This window comes from Torulaspora globosa, chromosome 7, assembly GCF_014133895.1.
Source record: "Torulaspora globosa chromosome 7, complete sequence".
In the NCBI taxonomy this organism is placed as follows: domain Eukaryota; kingdom Fungi; phylum Ascomycota; class Saccharomycetes; order Saccharomycetales; family Saccharomycetaceae; genus Torulaspora; species Torulaspora globosa.
In genome coordinates this window covers 594,723-610,552 of record NC_050733.1, presented here as the reverse complement: position 1 = coordinate 610,552, position 15,830 = coordinate 594,723, and the positions used below count along the sequence as shown (strand labels likewise).

The following is a 15,830-nucleotide window of genomic DNA, read 5'->3' as shown; positions in this document are numbered from 1 at the left end:
CCCTACGCGTTGTAGCACTCGTCAAAAAATTCGTATTCCAGCTGCAAAGTCTTTTGGAAAACGCTTTCGACTTCTTCCAAAGAGTATTTGTCTACTTCCTTCCTCAGAAACTCGCACCAAACTTGGAAGTGCTCACCGTCGTGCAAGTCGATCCAGGTCTGATGTTTCCAGTGTAAATTCTCGGCTCTTGGCAAATCGTGTGCCCATTTCCAGTACACTTCTTCCGCACACCACAGATACGTCACCAGCTGACCATAGCTGTAGCTTGCGTCCTCGGTCATCTCGGCCAGGAACCCGACATACTTCTTGATGCTGCCGATCTGTTCCTTGCCCAAGAACTCGCGTCTCGAAGCCTCCACCGCAGGCTTCAACAACTCCAGCGCATCGCGAAAGTACGTGTTTTCGTCGTTGGCAAAGAATCCGATTTTCTTCGCCAACGTAATCAGACTATCCACGCTTGGTGCCAACGACGTGACCTTACAAATCAGACGCAATCCAGTCTCGAAAAATTGCAAATCCTGAGCCAGGTACGTGTACAAAATCGCATCCTCCAGAGTTCCTTGGCACAATTCCTTGGTCAACTGATGCTCAGTCGCCTTCTTGAAAGTATCCTGGTACTTCGCCAGCAAACACTCAGTAGTAGTGGCCATCGATCCCCAATTTCCCTGCATTCCCAAGAGGTTCCCCCCCCCATCGACATTCCCAATCGATTGCACCCTGCTATTTAAACCTACTCGTCACCACTCACCGCCAAAAACGCATGTGCTTAAAGAGACCACTGCAGTATTCACTTTCATTCCACCATGAAAGCATAAACGACGATCACACGACTTGTCGCATGAACTCCTGCCTCAACCGGCACAGATGCTCCAGCGTATCCCGGTCCAACTTGATCGAGCTGATCGTGGCCCGAGGCACACTGACCAGCCCCAGCAGTCTTTGATTCCCGTCGTCCAGTCTCGTCTCCCGCACGTGATCAAGCAGGAGGTTCAATTGGCAGTCCATCGCCATCAGCGTGCCGGTGAGCACTCTCTTGTCGCCCAGCGAGATGTGTAGAGTCGATCCTATGAAGTCTGGCAGTCTCAGTTTGTCCATCTTGGCGTTTTCCTCTGTGGAAGAAGTGTTGATGATTTTTTACGTGTAGTAAAAAACGTACACTGAACATAGTAACTGCGAAACAACCACTGACAGCAGCAGCAAGCCCGACGGTAGCAGTTTCCATGGCAAGCTTAAGGGACAATGGGGGTGCTGAAACCTCGAAGATTTCGCAACGCAAGTACAACAATGTCACTTTGAGGACGTTGACTGCCCACCAGTTGATGGCGCAGAGAGAGAAGATGTGCGAGCTGTTCCAGCTGGTAGACGACAGTGACAGACACAGCAAGATCGTCGACGTCGAGAGACAGAAGCAGATCCTCGAAGATATGAAGAAACAGGTCGACCAGCTGAAAGACTGAGTTAGTCGCAGGCCGGCCGTGTAAGACGAGTTGGCGTGTTGCGCCTGGGGGGTACCAGAAAGCGTGAATCATAGCTGAAGAGGAGCGGTGCAGAGGGTAGGAAGATAGGTCGGGTGGTTTCTAGCACGGCAGAGGTTTGGAAAGCCAGGCAATAGTGTATTCTGTGGTATCGATGAGGTATGTGTGATTTGGATCTTTCTTCGGCACGCTGGCAGCGATGACTAACTGGTTCTCGGGTGTGACAGTGGGAATTTCAAGAGACGGATTGAGACCGACGTTATGAAGTTGCTGATGAGCGATCATGAGGTGGAGCTGGTCAACGACAACATGCAGGAGTTCCACGTGAAGTTCTGTGGACCGAAGGATACGCCCTACGAGGGAGGCGTTTGGAGATTGCATGTGGAACTGCCCGATAACTATCCGTACAAGTCTCCCAGTATAGGGTTTGTGAACAAGATTTTCCACCCGAACATCGACGTTGCGTCGGGGTCGATCTGTCTGGACGTGATAAACTCGACGTGGTCTCCGCTGTACGATTTGAAGAACATCGTCGAGTGGATGATCCCCGGGCTGCTCAAGGAGCCGAACGGGAGCGATCCGCTCAACAACGAGGCGGCTACGCTGCAACTGCGGGACAAGAAGCTGTATGAGAGCAAGATCAGGGAGTATATCGACAAATATGCGTCCGAAGAGAGGTACAACCAGCTGTTTGGGGGCGACGAGGGCGCGTCCGGCGATGATGTCGACTCCGTCGACCTGGAGGACGAGGACGACGAGGACGACGATGACGAGGACGAAGAACTCGCAGCAGACGGCACTGGCGGTGAATCACTCGAGGATTCTGACGGTCTAAGTGACGAACTAAGCGATATAGACATGAGCAGTTGATTGAATTGGGCATCTACAACATTACTTACATAACTTTCAATAAGTTGATTGGCATCTACGCGACAATGCATCTGATCTCTCACTGCACTGCCAAGGCTGGCTCTGTAGATCCGCCACTCCTTGAGCGGTCGTTGCGTGTAGCTTTGCAGAGCGGGCTTGACCTAGCTCCTGCGACGGCGAGAATGCACAGTCAGGGGCCTTGTTGGTTTGCAGGGGGTAAATACACCGGGGATCGTCCAAAGAGGAGGGAAACACGACCCCACGGTACTGTAGATATATAACCAACAAATACGTTTGTGATCTCCGGAAGAGTGTTGTTTCTTGAAAGCGAAGCTGTCGCGTTAAAGATCATTTAGTAGACGTTACGCTTACTATGTCGACGAAGGTTCCTGAAAATGTTAAAGGAGCAGTGGATTTCGACCCATGGCTGACTCCCTTTGCTGATGTTTTGTCTGAAAGAAGGTTCTTGGCAGATAAGTGGGCCTATGATATTACTCATGCCACCCCTGACGGATCTTACCAGTCTTTGACCAAATTTGCAAGAGACTCGTACCTTTCCTATGGGCTTCACGCAGATCTGCAGAGCAAGGAGATCAGATATAAGGAATGGGCTCCCAATGCCAAACGAGCATTTTTGGTCGGTGAGTTTAACGAGTGGGACGAGACAAGCCACGAATTAAAACACAAGGATGAATTTGGAAATTTCAGCATCACGATTCCACCCAAGTCGAATGGGGAGTTTGCCATTCCACATGACAGTAAAATTAAAGTGATGTTTGTTCTGCCAGATGATTCGAAGATTTATAGAATTCCGGCTTGGATCACACGGGCAACTCAACCAGATGAAACCACCGCTAAAGCATTTGGACCCGCCTACGAAGGCAGATTTTGGAATCCTCCCAATCCGTACAGGTTTGCGCATCAAAGACCCTCCTTCAACGAGCACACGGGCTCCCTGAGAATATATGAAGCTCACATCGGCATTTCATCGCCAGAACCCAAGATTGCTACTTATAAGGAATTCACGCAAAATGTTCTACCACGTATAAAAAAACTGGGTTACGATGCGATACAATTAATGGCCATCATGGAGCATGCTTATTATGCCTCTTTTGGTTATCAAGTGACGAATTTCTTTGCCATCAGCTCCCGTTTCGGGAACCCAGAGGAGCTCAAAGAGTTAATTGATACTGCTCATGGAATGGGGATCCTTGTTTTACTGGACGTCGTTCACAGTCACGCTTCCAAGAATGTCGAGGATGGATTGAATCGGTTTGATGGATCTGATCATCAGTATTTCCACTCCGTATCTTCCGGGAGAGGAGAACATCCACTGTGGGATTCCCGCTTGTTCAACTACGGCAGCTTTGAAGTTCAGAGATTTTTACTTTCCAACCTAGCCTTCTTCATCGATGTTTATCAGTTCGACGGCTTTAGATTTGACGGTGTTACTTCCATGTTGTATCTGCATCACGGTGTTGGTGAGAGCGGGGGATTCAGCGGCGATTACAACGAATATTTATCAAGAGATAGATCTCACGTTGATCATGAAGCTTTGGCCTATTTGATGGTCGCCAATGATCTGGTTCATGAACTGCTACCCGAATCTGCGATCACCATTGCAGAGGATGTCTCAGGCTATCCGACGCTGTGTCTGCCCCGGTCAATGGGTGGTGCAGGTTTCAATTACAGATTAGCCATGGCTTTGCCTGACATGTGGATCAAGATCCTAAAAGAGCAAAAGGACGAAGACTGGGACATGGCAAAAATCGTCTATACGCTAACAAACAGACGCCATGGAGAAAAAGTTGTCGCATACTGTGAATCTCACGATCAAGCACTTGTTGGTGATAAGACGCTAGCTTTCTGGTTAATGGACGCCGCTATGTACACGGATATGACCGTGCTGAAGCCGAATACACCAGTAATTGACCGCGGAATTGCATTGCATAAACTGATTAGGTTAATTACCCATTCTCTTGGCGGTGAAGCCTACCTTAACTTTGAAGGTAATGAATTTGGCCACCCAGAATGGTTGGATTTCCCAAACAAAAATAATGGAGAGAGTTTCCACTATGCTCGCAGACAATTCAATCTGGTTGACGATGATCTGCTGCGTTACAAGCATCTCTATGAATTCGACGCAGCCTTGCAGAACTGTGAGAGAGAACACCAATGGTTGAACACCCCTCAAGCGTACGTTTCCCTAAAGCATGAAGTTGACAAGGTGATCGTTTTTGAGCGCAACGGACTACTTTTCATCTTCAATTTCCACCCCACACAGAGTTTCACGGATTACAGGATCGGTGTCGAAACGCCGGGATGTTACCGGATCATTTTGAACACAGATCGTAAGCAATACGGTGGGTTTGACAGGATAGACGAGAGCTCGAAGTTCTTTACGACCAACATGGCTTGGAATAATCGTAAAAATTTCATTCAAGTTTATATACCCTCGAGAGTCGCACTGGTTTGCGCCTTAGAGTAATTAGAAGATATCAACAACATTCCTCTCTACAAGTACTTTAATTACGATGATCTGGCTGATAGACTGACGACTTTTCAAGTTGTTTGGTTTAAAAAAAAAAATAAGCCCTGTAGGGGGCTCGAACCCCTAACCTTGTGATTAAGAGTCACACGCGCTACCGATTGCGCCAACAAGGCTCTTTAACTTTGATGTGCGTCGGGAATATCAAAAAACTTGCTCAGTATCCGGGATCACGCTAGCCTCCTATTATCAGATAAATCAGCTGGCTGAGTCAAGAATCTCACCCATAACTAGCAGTAGCAGTGGCTATGTTCAGGACAACATTCCTTGTTGACTTGCTATGCTCTATGGCTGCCTTTTTTTTTCGACTTTCTTTTGGCAGTTCTATCCTAATTTCATATCTATGAACGTCAATCGAGGAACATAGCTGCTCGAAGCACACAAGTATTGAGCTCGCCAATTGAGGACTAAGATTTGCCTCTCGTTGCAAGCTGCCAGGTGCAGGACTTCTACTTATCCATCAACCAGTGTTCTGCTCTTCGGGAACTGTGCTACTCATCGCACTGTATGAACATGGTGACAATTAATGGTAAGGTTATTCCACTGGCACATACCGTGTGCGCCTTTGCAGCTTTCTTTACAGCTTTAGTCGCAGGTTACTCGTTACATTTTCACAAAATTGTACAAAATGCTCATTATGGCTATCCAGACGAATGGTTTCCCAGTGTTTCTGCGACTATAGGTGACAGATATCCCGAGAGATCCATATTCCAGATTTTAATTGCCCTAACATCTTTCCCAAGATTCCTTCTACTGCTGGGACATTTTTATCTCAACGGCTCGATCACCTGCCTGACGATTGGTGTGATAAGGACCGTGAGCTGCGGTGGTTGGGTCTATATAACCAGTACTGATGACCATGACATCCATGATGTGTTCATGATCACTTACATCGTGCTCACTTTGCCGTGGGATATCATGGTGGTCCGCTTGTCTACAACGGGCAAGCTGCTCAAAGGTTCCGTCGCCGCCTTGTTCTTCGGCCTTTTGATACCTTTAATTTATTGGTTTATTAAGCACCAAGTGGAGCATGTCCCTGGGGCATATTCGATATATGCTTATTTTGAATGGTCACTCATTATACTTGATATCCTTTTCGATTCTCTTGCCTACAAGGAGTTTGACAGACTGCGCATCAATCTCCGGTTGAAGGACTCCGATGACGGGGGATGGCTTTTCCAAATATGCAATCAAATTCAGGATCTTGATCTCACAGTCGAGGATGAGAAAAGCTTTACTAAGATCGACGCTGAAACTACTGGTGTCTCAATTGAGGAAGACACACATGCTGAGGTGATTAGGTCGACCGATGAGGAGATTGAGATTGTTCTTGAAAAAACGGAAAACGTCACGGTCATCTCGCAAGCAGATGCGACCCCACGATGCACGTCGTTCCTTTATATTCTAACAAATACTCTCAATTCCTTTATGTTTTGGACTGCCGTCACGTCACTAACCTGCAGTATCTGGTATTTTCCGTTATGGTACATGGGCATCTCAGGATATGAAGCAGCAATGTTGTATTTCTTGGCGCCGCTGTTCCTTTATATTCCAATGATGCCGACAGTTTTCTATCAGTACGGAGTGCTGCTCGGAGGCCTTATTGTGGTGGGGGCCCACTTGGTTGGGACTCCAGAAGCGCGATTACTTGTTACTGGAGTTGGCACGGCGATCACTGTGGCTACTTTTGTGCTAAATTTGAAATCTATTGCTGAGAAGGATACAAATAGCTATTTTTCAACTACATGGCTACTTGGACTTGTTTTGAGCGTTGTGATCAAGATGGGTTGCTATAGTAATAACCCTCTATGGCCCATCATGAACTCCGGGAACGGCGGTTACAATCTGTTGGGTTTGTCCTTAGCTACTGTGCTTGGAATGCTGTCGCCATACATTAATTCCGCACACTTTGTTCGTGTCACCCCCGAATCATCTCAATCACCGGCAGGTTTGGTTTCCAAAATCCTCACTGGGGTTGGTTTTGGTTCTTTAATCTTCGGGATCCACCAACTGTTAACAGATGCCTCGACCGTCATTTACTGGTCATGGGAGGGTTATGATCAACAAAACCAAGGACCTCTTTCCTGGCCCTGGAGCGGTCTGACGTGTCTGACCATGCTGATGGCAACCGTAACTTCTCACAAATTTTCAGGAAAGCCTTTTATTCCTGCCGTTTTGCTTGCGTTATCTACTGCGGTGCTTTGCGATGGCCGCGCTACTGGGTGGAACAAATATGTTTGTGGTGGTTTGGTATATGTTACTGCGATGGTCTGGTTTGTTCCAACATATTTTTCTGCGCTGGCAATCAATGCTAGCATCTTCAGCTTCGCCTTGTCATTCTTCGTTTATATTGTCATGGTGTTGGCACATGTTTGGGTTGTTGCCTATGCTTTCGTCCCATTTGGGTGGGTTCTGAGGGAAAGAATTTGGATTGTGCTAGCAATTAGTACCGCGTGTATTATCGTTGGTAGCGTTGCCGCCCGTTTTTCGATCAGAAATTCGTCCGATGGAAAATCTGCCCCTAGCAATGCCTTTATCAAGCGTATGGGATTGCTTGCTGTGCTAACTGTAGGGATGATTGCATCTTTCACATATCATCAGAGACCTACTGGCGTGCCTGCACCATACCATCCTGATTCCAAGGTTCTAACAGCAGGTATCTGGACCATTCATTTTGGATTGGATAATGATATGTGGTCATCAGAAGAGTCTATGATATTTTTGATGAAGGAAATGCAATTGGATGTTGTAGGCTTGCTAGAAACGGACACCCAACGCATCGTTATGGGTAATAGAGATCTGACAAGTAAGCTGGGACATGAGTTGAACATGTACGCAGATTACGGACCAGGACCAAACAAGCATACTTGGGGCTGTATCCTATTGTCAAAGTTTCCGATAATCAATTCGACGCATTACTTGATGCCTTCCCCAGACGGCGAGCTGGCTCCTGCTATTCATGCAACCATCAAAACTTATGATGATATACTGGTTGACGTTTTTGTTTTCCACGGCGGTCAAGAGGAAGACGTGGAAGACAGAAGACTGCAAAGTGAGGCCTTATCGAAATTAATGGGTAGCACTGATCGTCCCTCAATTTTACTAAGTTATCTGGTAACCAACCCACACGAGGGAAACTACAACACCTTTGTAAGTGAGGAATCAGGAATGCATGACATCGATCCAGAGGACGATGACAGATGGTGCCAATACATACTGTACAAGAACCTGCGGAGGACCGGTTACGCGAGAATTTCGAGAGGGAAAGTAACCGACACAGAATTACAGGTTGGGAAGTTTCAAGTTCTAAATCAGACACAACTCGCGGAACTTGGCGACAACATTTATGATTATGAGAAAACTGATGATCCAGAGAACGACGATTTCCGTTTCCCTGATAAGTTTTTCGATGAAGGCGAGAGAGGTCATTGTTACCATGTTTTTGACAAGCCACTTTATTACTCTTCTAGCAATTGAGAAGTTTTTTGTATGTAACGCCTGTCTTGATGTTAAAAGTATGTTATTTTAATAATTGTGAATAAATTCATATCGGACCGTAGTGACGAGCTAGTCAGATGTCTCACTCGAATTAACATAATCCGCAGCCTCCACTTCTTCTATAATTAAGTTTCCTAAGCTATTCTCTATCGGTTCTCCTGTAGCAGAGTCAAACTCGATCCTCCTCAGATCATGTTTGTCAACGAAATCACAGACTTCAACTTCTTGCACTACGAGGTTAGCAGGATTCGATAAAGCTTTTTTTAATGGATAGTCTTCACCTTTGATGGTTAACCATAAATCCATGCAGCGTTTGATAGCCAATTCATCCAGGCCATTATGTTCTTGACCGTCCCAGCTTGCAAAGGCCAGTTTGCATTTTTCCAAGGCCGCGGCCGATAGGCCTTCATCTTTCTTTATCTTATTGAACAGTGGTTGTAAGAAGGCATTGTATTCCTTCGGGAGACGGTCAAGGTCTGTGACAATATGTAGCAGGGAATGCAGAGCTTCTCTGCTCCAGTCGATGTCTGTGACATTGGGCATATCTTTTTGAGACATGCGATCTTCTGTCATCGAGACTTGATGATTTTTCATCTACACTTCCATGAAGCTGTCAGAATATATCAAACATCTAAAAAGCTCTATACTATGTTTTACATCAAGTCTGCACAAAGAACAAGCACCTTTAGTACATGACCGTGCGAGAAAGCTGCATGTTTTACGTGTCCCGTGCCCTCAGCCCAATGTCGGCAGCAGTAAATCGATGTGAAACCCTTAATTATGGCAATAGCTGATCATCTGCTCTATTCAAGCTTTGAACCTGTGCACGTCGGGAATCGATCGATCCTATCGTTCGTTTTTGTTTTTTTTGTTTTCTCTTGGCACTCTCATATGGACAGTAGCTGCAGCTCAGCGGCCGAGTCCCAAGCCTCCAGCAGCTTTAGACATCTTTGAGCAATATCTCTATTGGGTGGAATTTGTAATGCTTGTTCAACCTCTTTAGCTTTATCAGTTTTTTTCTCCTCTTCATCTCCTTCTTTACTCTGTTCAGATTCCATTTCTTTGCCATCAACAATTGCCTTGATCTTATCCATCTCCAGCTGAACATAATCATTCCACTCCTTTACCTTACCGCGACATCTCTCTGATATGCTCTGCTTCAAACCCTCTCCCTTCAGATCCTTGAAGTATAGTATGATAAGGTCATCATACGCAACCGGTATCTCTTCAAGGTCGCAGAAATGTTTGATGAGCCAGTTCTGCTTCTGTTTCGAGAATTTCCAAACATCTACAACGCCGCTGTTGCCATCACTACCCGCTTTGTGTAGCTTCTCTTCGGAATAATTAGTCTTGACGTTTTCGGAATTTTGAATCGCATCTGGAAGCCTCTCAGAAGATTTCTCAAGATAGAAATCGATCAAATAGCGCAACTGGTCTTTCAGAACGGTTTTCCTCTTGATTTCGCTACGCACATCCTTCGCCAACTTTTCCTTCTTGCGATTAGTTGTCTTCGCTTTCTTCTTTGCAACTCTACTTGCGTTTTGATCACCCTTTATCAATCTCTGTTTCTCTCTCCTAGTCAGGCTACCGGTCGCTAGGTGAGTCGTTATGTTTAAAGGGTCCTCTTCATCAAAACCTGCTTCCGCTTTGTTTTCATCAGTTTGAGTTTGTTTAATCTTTATTCTTTGCCATGCCGGTATGTGTTGGCTTGACATCCTGCTGAAATGGACGAGACTAAAGTAGGATTTACACGACTGACAGGCCTCTGTAAACCATCGGTGACGATTTCAAGCGGTATACTAAAAGACAGGCTCATCGCTAGCTCATCAGGTAAAATTTGCAAAAAACCCACACATCGCACAACACCGATTCAAGTCAAGGTGACGAATAGATAATCCAATACTGCAGAGAAACCGCGATATCACAAGTGAGTAGGCGTGGTCTTCAGACTAGTTGGTTTTACGTTCTGTGTTTATGGAAGGAAAAAATAATGAAGGATGCGAGGTTCGAACTCGCGCGGACAACCGTCCAACAGATCTTAAGTCTGCCGCCTTAGACCACTCGGCCAACCCTCCATAGTAAGCTAAGAAAAAAAAATTTCAAAATGGTTTACCTTTCAATATTAACCTATTTCATGAGTTTATTCAATGGTGAACAAAAGAATCTCGAGTTTGTCAATCAAGCTATCTCGCTACCTTTTTGTACGGATGCAATAAACCTCATTTCCAGCTCAAAGACAGCATCCTACGTCGTTTTCCTAGCAAAAGAGTTTTTCCAATATTCCTCTACCTTTTTTTACCATGCTATGAATGTCATCAGCTGAGCCAGAACACTACACTTCTCTCTGCCACATATCGCCAGAACCCTAAAGGAAACAAATGTCAAGATTTACTGTCGCTGTGAGTACACGTGATAGGATCTGCGTTTGTTCGCCAAGATGGAAACTCTGACAGTACAAAAAACGTCAATCATTCTCATCTTCTTCCAGATCCTACATTATTTAGAAGAGTAACTTCGTTGCTCAATGCATCCGCAGGATACCAGCTCTTTTAATGGCTGTATCCTAGATGCGACTTCAGTCTTTCGATTGTAGCATAGATTAACTTCATCGTTATACCAGTTTGAGTCGGCCCTGATGCAGAAAGTTAAGGCCCATTTCGTATATCTTGTCTATGTGATTGGATATTATTCGTAACATGCTGGATTTTTTCTTTCTGTCTACTTGGGGTTGATATAGAAGTGTGTGAACATATCTTGAGCGATAACTAGATTTTCTTCATATCTTAGTAGAGTAGAATTGCTCTCTCAGCTTAAGAGGAGCAAGATGGCTGAGGATATGAGGCGAATCATAATTTGCGACTTCGACGAAACCATCACTGATAGAGATACTATAGGCATTTTGGGACAACTGCCCTATGCAGTGAAACCGGGTTTCGAACCGAAATGGTCACATTTCACTGACACATATATGGAGAATTACAGGAAATTTCTCGAGGATCCAGTTTTACTAGAATGTGACCATAATCTGGGACGACGTCTGCCATTATTGCCTTCTAACGATGGCGATATCACTCGATCTAACTTTCAATGCCTGTTTAAAGATGAGATTCGCTATCAAACAGATGCCAGGAACCTTGAGATTAGCAGCACATCTGAAATGGCCAAATATGGTCTCTTTGCAGGGCTCACCCATTCTCAGGTCTCTCATTTCGTGAAGGAAAAGATGAGGGAGCATAGCTTTTCGCTGAGGAATGGCTTCAGGGACTTTATGTCTTCCATTTCCGCGCCGCAATTCTTTATAGTCTCAGTGAACTGGTCAGCCGAGTTCATAAGGGGAGCTGTAGGCGAGGAACTTGTTGACTTTGACAACATTTGCTGCAATCAGCTGGTTTCTAATGGGGATACCTTCACAGGCCAATTCTCAAACCAGCTGTTAACTGGTTCAGACAAAGTCTCTTTCATAGAAAAAATATTCAAAGAACAGTGCTGCCGAGATATTGAACAGCAGTACTGGTATATTGGCGACAGTGAAACTGATATCTTGGCACTACTTCATCCTGAGGTAAATGGGGTCCTATTGATAGACCCCGAACTGAAAGAACAAAAATTCAGAAAGCTTACCACTGAAGTCCTAGGCATAGACGAATCGCTGGTCAATAGATTCATTTCATCAAAGGAGGTCGGATGGTTGCGGTGCTATGTTAAGAATCAAGAAAATTCCTTATATTTAGCCAAATCGTGGTTTGACTTGACAAATATTAACACTAATACTGATTGATATGTCATACTGTCCTCGAAGAGGCTGGGAGAACGTATTTCTCATAGACGTACTTATCAGCAATGCTTCTGATGACATCTTCGAACTGTCTTAGCTCGATAACGTACATCCCGTCACTTTCCTGGAAATCGTTTATCCCGAGATCGTTGTAATAGCCCATCACTTGATCGAAAAGTCCGCAGTGGAAGTCTCGATCGGGGTTATCATCAGTCGACAGTGCTTGGAAATTTTTGGCTGACATGATTCTTTTGCCTTTGATGTATTTCCTCACATTGCTCAAAATTCTGTGTTTGTTCATTCGAACTGACAAGTCATATTTCTCTGCGGCCGATCTGAGGCTTCCTCCATTCTTGATATGCTTCAATAGGTGACTATTGCTTTGAATGAAACTACTTTTTCCCTTCAACAAGTAGTCCACAAGATTGAAGATATCTCCCATGGTTACAAAACTTTTCCATTCCCTTTCGTACTGGGAGTTCGACATGTTTCCGCTATCATCGTCGACTTCCGCTGTGGAGAAGCAAAATTTGGAAAGATATCTGGAAAATACGTGAAGGTCGATGTAGTTCGAGTTCCATGTCTTTTCTGTGAAGTAACTGTGGTCCTCAAATATCCCATACATTATTTTATACTTTCCGTCTTCAAAGGTATAGGAAAGCTGAAATCTTGTATTGAAAAAGCTGTTAATTCTAGGCTGGAATTTATCTGCAAGTTTTTGGACGAAGTTTGATATATTGATGACGTTTTCCTGGCCGGCGTGAGTAGGAGAAAAGTCCATCTCAAGAGGCAAGAAAGTCCGTGAACCTTGCGAGCACATTGGGATGATGTCAGCCAAAAGCTTTCTCCTTACAACCCTCTCCAGGGTGATATTATCTTCAAAGCCTATCAAATTATCATCTGTACACAATAGATGCTTGAGCACCAAGGGAATTGAATATGACACCTGCCGTGGAACCATTAGCATTGATCGCAGCTGCACCTCTATCGGATCATACTCTTCATTAGACGGTTCAGGCAAAGGAATTGGCCTCTCCAAGAGCCTAAAGTTATACAGTTCCTTCAATGGTTGGATCATTGATGAGTCCCCCACTATCTCGTCGGAAGAGTCGAGGTGAGAGTCGTCGCTCGATGAATTGACGATGCTATGCAGGAAAATAAACTGCTTCTGCTTCTGTGGGGACATCTCTTCTAGTTTCTGCTCCAGCCCAACTACGTCCTCAAATTCGGGCAAACTACAACTCATGTTTGAATTGCTGTGCTCAGCTCCATAGTCGCTTTCTTCCAGGACGAAACTAGAATCAGCAGATGAGCAGTATTTATCTGCTTCGCCAAGCCTAGCTTTAGGTCTGTCCAGAGTGAGTGACTGACGCGCCAGAACAGAGGACGAGGGCCTGGAGGCATCACCCTTCCCTGTCGAGCCGAGATTTATTGTCATGTAATGTAGTAACTTTGCTTGATTTTGAGACGGACAATTGGCCCTCGTCCCATCATTAGACGAGCTTGAGTTTTTTTTTTTTTTTGTCATGTTCAATGCTCTTTTGTGACGCTGACATTACTTCAGCATTACTTCAAAGTCGAATCTCAAATCACAGAGCATTATGCATGATAAGCCACTATCTCTTACACGATCGAACTATAAAATGCATTCTTGATTTAAACTGCAGGAACTCTTGACTAGCACCACTGGGGAGCTAAATGGGCTCTTAGAGGGTCCGATAAATCCTTTTTCAAGCAATTCATCTACTATTTTCACAATCTCTCCCTCCTCTTTTGGTGACCTTCTGTGTGGAGGTATTCGTGGCATCCTAGCATTGGGTTTGGTCTCGATCTCATGAAAGATCTCTTTTTTGTCCAGTGCTGATCTAGGTAGGTCATTTCTGACTGTTTGCCTGAATTTCTCCTGAAGGTATTGAGGTAGGCGTGAGAAAGTGCTGGGGTCTGGGGTGTCGGTGGCATCGCAGCACTCTATTGCTTGAACTTGTACAATGTATCCACTTAAAGTGCGATTTTGTTTCTTGTGGAATCGCCGGACCTGGCGGTCCTCATTGGTGAGGATGAGGCCGATGGGCCAGTCTGGCTCTGTTTCTGGTGTGGCTAGGTTAATCGAGCTTCTATCTAGGGTCTGCCCTAGGCGGGGGTTCGTTTCTAGTACCGGGTTTCCGATGATAATATCGGGATTTATGGCAGTCGTGACGTAGACTGGTATTTCAAACTGCTGGTTCTGGTACTTAAATTCGAGGATAGTGGCTTCCGTACATCGCGCGCTATTGTCTGAGGTGGCTCCTTTGATTGCTATGGGTCTTGTCTTGTATGTCTTCAGGTTAAGCGCTTGTGCACGATGTGCGGCTATCAATGACGTTCCTGCTCCCGTATCTGACAGCATGGTGGTTGGTTTGTTGCCCACCAACACAGTGATCTCTCTCCGATGCCCAACCAGAGGTGGTTTTTGACTTTGAGGTTTTCTACTGTATTTGGCTGTTTTTTCAGTGGCTATTAATACTGTTGAACAGTCACTTTGGCAATAGTTAGCTAGGCCTCGCTTCAGGGCAGTTCTTCGCCCAATGTTTGCCGGCCCGGCATTTAAAGCAGATACCGAACTTCTGTAGCCACTTGCGCTCCTCTTCAGTGAGTTTGCCTTTGGGTTGTCAGCCGGATCTGGTCTCCGCCTCCTGTACCCTGTCCGGACGGCATCGATTTCCGTCTGAGAGTCTAGGTCGTCGCCGTTAGCTAGGTGGTCCTTAAGCCTATCGGTGTCAGTGGCCCCGTGTGTGTTGGTCGTACATTCCGCTGAGCGGTTCTCTCCGCATGAGTTGGATGCTAAAATCATGGCGGTCTCCAGTGAATCCGGTCTCGGATTTCTGACCGTTATTTGCAACGATTTTTCTAGTCCGCTCAAGTACAATGACTGCTTGCACTTGGGTGATAGTAGTTCGTCTGGTATTGCAGCGGATAGAGCATTGTACTCTTTATTACACCTGGTAGCGCATTGAGTCGATCCACACACGTTCCGACCCAACCTCAATACTAAGCATCCACCATGGTTGAAACTGTCATTATGAGCAACCAGAATATTCCAAACGCAAGCAAACCTCCAAAATTCAGTGGTGAGGGAAAGCCCTCGCAGTAGCTGCCTTTATGACCCGTATAAACATACACCTACGCGCCATTTCGAGCAATTCTGAGTTTATCACTATCTACAAATAGTCCGAAATATTATTCGAGGTTCACGATGTGCAGAACGAGTTACCTGCTATTTTCCATGATTTTCATCGTTGAGTACTCGAAACATGACCTCGTTATTGACGTGTTTTTGTTCGAACCCTCATCTTTAAAGATATGTATTTACCTCATTGCTGTCCGCTGCGACGTCAATTCATGTTTAGCCGCTAGTTCTGTTACTCTCACTCTATACGACAGGTACGTTTCGCAATACCCAGTTGGAACAGAGCTATTACCCGGTTACTTTGAACAAGTACTCAATAACGGGGTCCGGTCTCGAGTGCTCCATGACGAAAATAATGGAAATAGCGGGTAACCCGCACGTGCGATTGGTCGTACGCGGTGACCCCTACACCACACGTTCAACCCATTAAGCAGCGCCTCCAGCACACATATGTGTACTGGAGCACTGCACAGGGCTGTAGCGAGGTCGTGTGCTCGC

General features: G+C 45.5%; 11 protein-coding genes and 2 non-coding genes across 13 annotated transcripts; 5 read left to right on the top strand and 8 right to left on the bottom strand.

Annotated features, from left to right (window-relative positions):
* Positions 1–2: 2 nt before the first annotated feature.
* PET18 (Pet18p) lies at positions 3–671 on the bottom strand (the record flags this gene model as incomplete). Its single annotated transcript, XM_037285266.1, has 1 exon — positions 3–671. The coding sequence occupies one exon, from the start codon at positions 669–671 to the stop codon at positions 3–5; it is 669 nt and encodes a 222-aa protein (XP_037141162.1).
* A 151-nt stretch (positions 672–822) lies between these two features.
* MAK31 (Mak31p) lies at positions 823–1,095 on the bottom strand (the record flags this gene model as incomplete). Its single annotated transcript, XM_037285265.1, has 1 exon — positions 823–1,095. One exon carries the CDS (start codon positions 1,093–1,095, stop codon positions 823–825), a length of 273 nt encoding a protein of 90 aa, XP_037141161.1.
* Positions 1,096–1,220: 125 nt separating this feature from the next.
* HTL1 (Htl1p) lies at positions 1,221–1,457 on the top strand (the record flags this gene model as incomplete). The annotated part of the gene is made up of 1 exon (XM_037285264.1): positions 1,221–1,457. One exon carries the CDS (start codon positions 1,221–1,223, stop codon positions 1,455–1,457), a length of 237 nt encoding a protein of 78 aa, XP_037141160.1.
* Positions 1,458–1,736: 279 nt separating this feature from the next.
* Positions 1,737–2,345, top strand: UBC8 (E2 ubiquitin-conjugating protein UBC8; the record flags this gene model as incomplete). The annotated part of the gene is made up of 1 exon (XM_037285263.1): positions 1,737–2,345. One exon carries the CDS (start codon positions 1,737–1,739, stop codon positions 2,343–2,345), a length of 609 nt encoding a protein of 202 aa, XP_037141159.1.
* Positions 2,346–2,718: 373 nt separating this feature from the next.
* GLC3 (1,4-alpha-glucan branching enzyme) lies at positions 2,719–4,833 on the top strand (the record flags this gene model as incomplete). The annotated part of the gene is made up of 1 exon (XM_037285262.1): positions 2,719–4,833. The coding sequence occupies one exon, from the start codon at positions 2,719–2,721 to the stop codon at positions 4,831–4,833; it is 2,115 nt and encodes a 704-aa protein (XP_037141158.1).
* Positions 4,834–4,936: 103 nt separating this feature from the next.
* On the bottom strand, positions 4,937–5,009 carry HG536_0Gtrna13K. The gene has a single exon. It is a non-coding gene; the product is annotated as a tRNA-Lys (tRNA).
* A 391-nt stretch (positions 5,010–5,400) lies between these two features.
* CWH43 (Cwh43p) lies at positions 5,401–8,370 on the top strand (the record flags this gene model as incomplete). The annotated part of the gene is made up of 1 exon (XM_037285261.1): positions 5,401–8,370. One exon carries the CDS (start codon positions 5,401–5,403, stop codon positions 8,368–8,370), a length of 2,970 nt encoding a protein of 989 aa, XP_037141157.1.
* A 90-nt stretch (positions 8,371–8,460) lies between these two features.
* On the bottom strand, positions 8,461–8,985 carry SWM2 (Swm2p; the record flags this gene model as incomplete). Its single annotated transcript, XM_037285260.1, has 1 exon — positions 8,461–8,985. One exon carries the CDS (start codon positions 8,983–8,985, stop codon positions 8,461–8,463), a length of 525 nt encoding a protein of 174 aa, XP_037141156.1.
* A 293-nt stretch (positions 8,986–9,278) lies between these two features.
* On the bottom strand, positions 9,279–10,106 carry RBP95 (RNA-binding ribosome assembly factor RBP95; the record flags this gene model as incomplete). Its single annotated transcript, XM_037285259.1, has 1 exon — positions 9,279–10,106. The coding sequence occupies one exon, from the start codon at positions 10,104–10,106 to the stop codon at positions 9,279–9,281; it is 828 nt and encodes a 275-aa protein (XP_037141155.1).
* A 276-nt stretch (positions 10,107–10,382) lies between these two features.
* On the bottom strand, positions 10,383–10,466 carry HG536_0Gtrna15L. Its single transcript has one exon. It is a non-coding gene; the product is annotated as a tRNA-Leu (tRNA).
* A 749-nt stretch (positions 10,467–11,215) lies between these two features.
* On the top strand, positions 11,216–12,169 carry CTO1 (Cto1p; the record flags this gene model as incomplete). The annotated part of the gene is made up of 1 exon (XM_037285258.1): positions 11,216–12,169. The coding sequence occupies one exon, from the start codon at positions 11,216–11,218 to the stop codon at positions 12,167–12,169; it is 954 nt and encodes a 317-aa protein (XP_037141154.1).
* Positions 12,170–12,173: 4 nt separating this feature from the next.
* On the bottom strand, positions 12,174–13,604 carry HG536_0G03410 (uncharacterized protein; the record flags this gene model as incomplete). Its single annotated transcript, XM_037285257.1, has 1 exon — positions 12,174–13,604. One exon carries the CDS (start codon positions 13,602–13,604, stop codon positions 12,174–12,176), a length of 1,431 nt encoding a protein of 476 aa, XP_037141153.1.
* A 198-nt stretch (positions 13,605–13,802) lies between these two features.
* On the bottom strand, positions 13,803–14,996 carry HG536_0G03400 (retropepsin-like aspartic protease; the record flags this gene model as incomplete). Its single annotated transcript, XM_037285256.1, has 1 exon — positions 13,803–14,996. The coding sequence occupies one exon, from the start codon at positions 14,994–14,996 to the stop codon at positions 13,803–13,805; it is 1,194 nt and encodes a 397-aa protein (XP_037141152.1).
* Between the last annotated feature and the right edge of the window lie 834 nt (positions 14,997–15,830).